Here is a 7,121-nt window from a genome sequence, read left to right as displayed (position 1 = left end):
GATCAGGGGGGGAAGATGAAGGCTTAGTTGAAGAAGGAGGAGAAGAAGGAGGGGTAAAGTCAGGGGGATAAAGCGATGGACGAGAGAGATCAAGGGGGATTATATTCATTGATGAGAAGGTAGACAGAAGAACTGAAAGCAAAGAAAAGAAACAAAGAAAGAAAGAAATAAACATACAAAGATACCTTGAGGTACTGACTCGTTAACAGATGGAGAAGAAACAGAAAGACAGAGATAATAAAGAAGAAAGAGAAGAGAGAAAGATCGACTTACCTATGGCTTGTTCTTTCGCTTCCACGAAGAGCCTTTGCAACGTCTCCGGTGGTAAGCACTCCCACTACACACAGACAAAACAAAACAAGAAAGAAAGAAAAGAAAGAAAGAAGTCTAGAAGAGAAAAAGAAAGAAAAAGAAAGAAAGAAAGAGTGAGAAAACTATGTAAGTCTATATAGAGACATAGATACATAGGTCTATCGACATACCTAGATACATGCATATCTACATACATGGATACATACCTCTATACACGTATATGGGGGTACATGGGTCTACATACAGACATGGATAGAGTAATGATAGTGACGAGAACAAGCACACTTCTCTCTCTCCCTGTCTCTCTGTGTGTTTTGTTGTATTTTCATTCCACCTGTCGGGGCTGGTCGTTTTCATCGTAACTGAAGAACGTCTGAAATCTTGAAGAAAAGACACGCACACACAGACAGATAAAGAATGAAAGAAAGAAAGAAAGAAAGAAAAGGCAGAAGGACGATGTGAACGAAGGGGCTCGACAAGAAGATATCTATTTATACACCTGTATACATACACGTAGATATATATCTATATATAAGTATAGAGGGAATGGGGGGAGCTGCGATGATCTTCTTTCTCTCTAGGAAGGAGAGAGAAGACCGAGAAGACAAAGAGAGAGAAATCCCCCTACCTCCTGCCTACCCACATACATACACGTCCACCTGCGACACACACATACCCTATCTATCTTTCTATCTGCATAAGCACATATATACAGGTAGCTACATGCATATTCATACATATATGGCTATTCATACAGACATGGCTACTTATTGACACATACATATAGGTAGACATAAGCGTTTTACACCTCGGCAGAACAACAGAGGGAAGTGCAGGGGAATGAAGTGGAGATATCGAGATCTCGTGTGTATAAACATATAGAGAACAGTACATACTTACATACACAGAGAGAAAGAAGGAGATAGTGAAGAGATGCCTATGTAAGGGCAGAAGTTGGTAGTGTAGAAAGGAGCAAGAGGGCAGAGCCTCATTGCCTAACTCTCCTCCTCATGAAGAATCAATATACATACCGCCTGGCACATACAGATGTATATAGATCTATACACATGCACACGCGTCTACATGTAGATGGGGTGGAGAATTGTTTTGCATGTCTTCGCATGAAAATAGGAGAGGGTGTTTAGGATCATTCAATCATTCATTTCTACACGTGTCTGTTTCTCATCTCCAGACATGCGGTTATCTCCCTAGCCTCATTTGCAAGTGACTAGACAAGCATGCACCACATCATCATCTTCTTCTTGAGGTGTATGTACACCTGAGAACGGCAGGAGAGAGAGAGGAAGAACTGTACGTGTATTTATCTCTCTATCATTCCTTGCTGGTGTGTCTTACCTATCGACCACGATGATATGAAGATTGGCGACGATACTCTCCATCTGTTTTCTCAACGCCATCAAAGCAATCACGCGGCATCTCGTTCTGAAGGTTTCTTTCTTCTTCTCCTTTTCTTCTTCTTCTTCTTCCTCTTGATCTATCTTCTCTCCCGTCCCCTCTACAAGATGTGTATCCGTCTTCTCGGGAACCCGAGGAGAAGAAGAAGAAGGGGAAGATGACGTGCCACGATTCTCAGGAGAAGAAAGATCTGATATGTTCATCGCTACAGCATTGAAAGAAGAAGAAGAATAGCTGGCTAAACCTAGGTAGGATTTCATATAGCGATCTGAGCAGTCTGTAGATACACTCGAAACCTTCGCACGACATGTCTCCCAGTACTTCTCAGCAGAGAACTCTGCAGAAAAAGAGAGAAAAGAAAAGAAGAGGGAAAACATATGCGAAGAAGAAGAAGAAGGTTCGCAGGATATTCAATGAGAGGTGTCACCCCTTTTTCTTTAGATCTATACCACAAAAGTCAAACAAGACTTATGTGTGTATTCTCTACATCTATGTATCCTCTCCTCACGTTAGGCGGCACGGTATCTCTGTCTAGACATTCCTCATACGGAAAGCTCTAAAGATCTACATGTTTTGTGATGTGAATATGTATATGTATGTAAAACGAGCTAACTATATATATACATATATATATATATATGTCAGTCTCTCACACACATACACAGCTACCATCCTCTCTGCATATGGTACATATGTATGTACAGATATATATCTCTCTCTCTATATATATATGTGTAGATAGGTCTATGTATAGGCTACGACGAGAGGAAGTTGAGGAAGAAGAAGTGTCTTTGCATCATAATTGGATGTCTGGGGTTCTGTTTGAGCAAATCGAAACAGAAAGGAAAAAAGAAGTCGCAAGAGTAGAGACACTTCATTCATTCATTCATTTATGTATGTATTAGGACTATCCATGAACCTCATTCTCTACTTCTTCTTCTTCTCTCTGTTAAAGTGTGTTTGATCGTCCTCTAGAATCGCCATCTTTCGTCTTCTTCTTCTTCTCGCTGTCTTCTTCTTGCTTGTCTTTCTTTTTCTTTTTCTCTTGTTTACCTCGAGAGGCTAGGCCGTCAGCCACTCCGAGGAACTTCTCATCGCACCTCTTCTACGCAACACAAAAGAAAGAAAGAAGATAGAAAGATAGAGAGATAGAGCAAGATAGATGAGTGTATCGATTAGATAGGATTTACCGTTATGGTATATCGAGTTGTCTTCTACGCAAGTCATCGACCGATCTATCTCTCGTGCACTCGTCTTGTCTGGCAGTGGTCTTCTATACGTATCAGGAAGAAGAAGGACAGGGGAAGAGCAGAAAAGCATGTATGAAGACGTGTGTATGCGTATTCATATGTACGTATATGTATCACTATGTAAGTACGAATGAGTATTCACTATTGTCTACGTATGAAAATGTATGTATGTATGTATATGATATGTATGTAGTCTACGTATGTATGACTGACTACGTAACTGATTGCATGCACGTGCGTGTGTGGCGTGCATGCCTTTCTCTCTCTCTATCTATCGACCCATCTATTGATCTTTCTCAATCTCTCTCCTTTCTCTCTTTCGTTTTCTTGTCTTTTCCTGTTACCTTGATAAGATTCTCAAGAGATGTCTGCTGAGCCTCTCTCACACTCTCTACGTCCTTCGATGAAATTCCTAAGAAGAAGAAGAAAAAGAAGAAAAGAAATCTCACTACCTACCGCCGGTAGATCATAGAGGGAACGCACACCTACATATATATATATATATATATACATGTATAGACGCACTAAGTTACATCTACACAGAGACCATACACATGCATATCTACATAGAAGAGAAAGAAGAAGAATCTAAGAGAAACAGAGAGAAGAAGAGAGAAGGAGAGAAAAGGATGGCGAGAAAAGGATAAGAGAAGGGATGGAGGAAGAAGAAGTAAAGAAAAAGAAGAGTCTGAGAAGAAAGGGGGAGGTAATGAAGAAGCGACAAACTCGAAAGTATAGACATGAAGAAGAAGAGAGAGAGAGAGAGACACATACACAGCTGTGGCTCTTCTGTTGAATCTTTTCACGGATTATTCTCTCTTTCTTTCGCTTACTTAGCATTCCATCGAGGATAAGATCTGTAGAGAAATGAAGAAAAAGAGAAGAAGAATCGGATTGGGTATCGTGCAACTTGACTCGATACATCTCTGCAGAGGCGAGGAATCTCTTCTTCACATCTCTCTTCAACTTCTCGCTGCTCCAGGAAAGCCCCACACGCACGAAACAGAAAGAAACGAAGACTGAGAAAGAGGTAAGACAAGAAGAAGGAGAGAGATGAGAAAGAAAGAGTCAGAAAGAAAGGCGCACGCATCCCCACATCTCCCTCATACCAAACTATACGATACTACAGCCTCCACCACGACTGCTACTACTCCATACACATACATACATATTCATACATACATACATACATATTCATACATACATACATACATATCCATACATACATACATACATATTCATACATACATACATACATATATACATACATATACATACATACATACATTCATACATACATACATATTCATACATAGATACATACATACATACATAGACATACATACATAGACATACATACATACATAGACATACATATACATACATGCATAGACATACATATTCATGCAGACATGCATAGATATTCATACACAGATACATATGCATATATATATATATATACACATACATGCAGGTTACTGTATAGATTTGTATGTGTGGAGGTATGAAAGCGGACGCCAAGCACAGCTATATGCAAATACCCTACATTATTCCTCTACGCTGCTGTAGACTATACAAGACTCATGCATATGGTGAGATAGATAGATAGATTAAATCGATTAAAGATAGATAGATAAAGATGAGAGGGAATGGTCGTCATTTTACCAAGTTGAGCCGAAGGATTCCCAGACAAGCTCCACTGGCTCTCCCGCAATCTAAGAAAGAGTGAGAAAGACAGGTAGCGACGAAAACAACGAAGAATGAGGACGACCAGAGAGAATGAAAGAAAAGAAGAAGTAGAAGAAGAGAGAGGAAGAGGGGAGGTGCGCAAGAGATAGATATGTGTCAATCATCAAGAAGAGAGAGTGAAGATAGGTCTGCTGGCTTGAGAAATGAAAAAGAACTCCTCCTTCTCTTCCACGTCCTCACATACTTTACTACACCCACAATGTCAAATGAATGTAGAGAAACGAAATGAGGTGTACATACACCTCGAAACGAACGACGAAGAGAGAAATCCCTTTCTATGTATCTATCGATGTATCTGCTATCGCTTGGTCTCTTCCTTTATCATCATCTAATCTCTCTCTCCCGTTGAGAGAAGAAGAAACAGAAGATTCTCCTGTCTCTCTCCTTACTCTCGCATGCTGAGACAAAGACCAGTACACAGACATAGGCACATGCACAAGTGTATATATGTCTATACATCTATCTATCTATCTATATATGCAGAGGTATATCGTTGTCTGTCTAGCTATAGGTATACGTAAACGTGTGTGTGTATACTCAGATGTGCCGAAAGCAGTTGAAGAAAAGAAGACGGCTTACCGTGAGGGTGCTATCTGTCTTAGATATCGTAAAGAAACTCCTGAAAGAAAGAGAGTAAGAAAGAAAGAAAGAAAGAGACAAAGGAAGATGAAGAGAAGGAAGAAGTTTGAAATTTCAAGGGAGGCCTTCCACATCTCTTTGCCGGAGTGAATCTTTGTAGAAGCACATCTATCTATCTATCTATCTATTTCTACCATCTTCTACATACAGAATAGATACACGCGAAAAGATATACAGCACATCTACTTATCTGTAGTAACCTATCTGTCTCTTTCTCTCTACATATATCTATATATCTATATCTATATACGTATATAGAAGTCAACAGGGAAGCATCCATAGAGAGGTTTACACACGAGGACTCATCACAGGAAGAGACACTCGACCCGTACCTCCCCTCCGCCGTAGATAAGCCGATTCCTAGAGAATAGAGAGAGATATATATATATATATATATGATCTTTCACACAGCCTTGTCCTTTTCATTTTCTTATCTCTACACTCCACAACATTTGTGTGACCTCTCCATGTCTATCTGTTTAGTCATCTGTCCTTTCTTTCTCCCCTCTTTCTTGACACTTTGGCGCATTGCAACTTATCATGAAAAGCAAGTAAAAGAAGAGAGCTCTGTCGACAGGATCTCTTCATGACCAACAAGGATAGAAACGAAGAAGACAGATAGATTCTCCTTTCTTTCCCTTCTTTCTTTCTTTCCTTTCTTTCTTCTTTTACCTTACAGCACACTATATGAGAGAGATCGTAGGCTAGAGGAGAGGAGTTGATCGGCGTCATCTTGTTCCTCTTCTATGGATTTGTATGTGTATGATTTGATCGAAGTGAGGTGTATGAATCTTGTTGAAAGAAGAAGAAGAAGAGCAACTTACGCGAGTTTCTGAGAGAAATCTTTCATCAAAGAATCTCGTGTTTGCATGAGGAGCTCGTCGACGATCGGCTGCATGGCCCCTGTTAATCTACGCACAAGTCCACCAACATGAATACACCCACACAAGACATATACACATGCACATATATATATATATATACATACATACGCATATACATACACATGCATACATATATACATAGACAGAGAGAGAGAGAGAGGGAGGGAGATACATCTATATAGGGAGGGACCCATCAGTCTGTGCATGCATGCACATATGTAGAAGCTTCCAACCAACAGAGAGAAATGCATAGATAAGAAATCCAGAGTATTCATGTGTATATAGATGTATATATATTTATATATATACCTTCACACGCATCATACATACAGGTATATCACATACACCCTAAATACACTTCATCCATAGCATTCATACATACATACATACATTCATACATACATACATTCATGCATACATACATGCATACAGTCTACCTACACACTATATACAAAGAGATATCTCTAAAAACACACATCATATACATATATATATATATACATATATATATATATGTCTATAGATAGGTGTACAGATATGGATAGAGATGTTATACCCGTCTATGAGTTCTTTTTCGATTCGCATGCAGATATCTTTTTGATATCTGCATGCATGCTCCATATACTCAGCTGAAAAGAAAGAAAGAAAGAGAGAAGAGCAAAGATGGCAACAAGCAAAGAAAGAGATATCTCGCCAGAATCTCCTGTATTTCCTTCACACGCAGTTTCGCCTTTCTTTACTATCTATCGTATGCACGCAGTCTCTCTCTTTTCCTCTCGTCCAGCCCCTCTCTATCTATCTCTTACCGACCACATCCACTTAGAAAGAAAGGGGAGACAGAGAAGAAGAGCAACCCAGTAAACGAAAGAAA

At 39.6% G+C, this 7,121-nt stretch overlaps 1 protein-coding gene across 1 annotated transcript in view; it reads right to left on the bottom strand.

Annotated features, from left to right (window-relative positions):
* Window positions 1–8: 8 nt before the first annotated feature.
* Window positions 9–7,121, bottom strand: part of CSUI_010482 (root hair defective 3 gtp-binding protein) — a gene marked incomplete at both ends in the record, with an annotated part of 7,804 nt that continues 691 nt past the window's right edge. Inside the window, 11 exons of the mRNA XM_068070585.1 lie at window positions 9–132; window positions 274–337; window positions 647–692; window positions 1,669–2,065; window positions 2,782–2,833; window positions 3,323–3,390; window positions 3,812–3,954; window positions 4,644–4,693; window positions 5,307–5,346; window positions 6,191–6,277; window positions 6,807–6,879. Of these exons, the coding sequence (XP_067917439.1) occupies window positions 11–132; window positions 274–337; window positions 647–692; window positions 1,669–2,065; window positions 2,782–2,833; window positions 3,323–3,390; window positions 3,812–3,954; window positions 4,644–4,693; window positions 5,307–5,346; window positions 6,191–6,277; window positions 6,807–6,879 (1,142 nt within the window). The remainder of the gene's footprint in view (window positions 133–273; window positions 338–646; window positions 693–1,668; window positions 2,066–2,781; window positions 2,834–3,322; window positions 3,391–3,811; window positions 3,955–4,643; window positions 4,694–5,306; window positions 5,347–6,190; window positions 6,278–6,806; window positions 6,880–7,121) is intronic.

Source organism: Cystoisospora suis, assembly GCF_002600585.1.
Source record: "Cystoisospora suis strain Wien I chromosome Unknown contig_7578, whole genome shotgun sequence".
NCBI classification, from domain to species: Eukaryota; Apicomplexa; class Conoidasida; order Eucoccidiorida; family Sarcocystidae; genus Cystoisospora; species Cystoisospora suis.
This window is presented reverse-complemented; position numbering and strand designations above follow the sequence as displayed.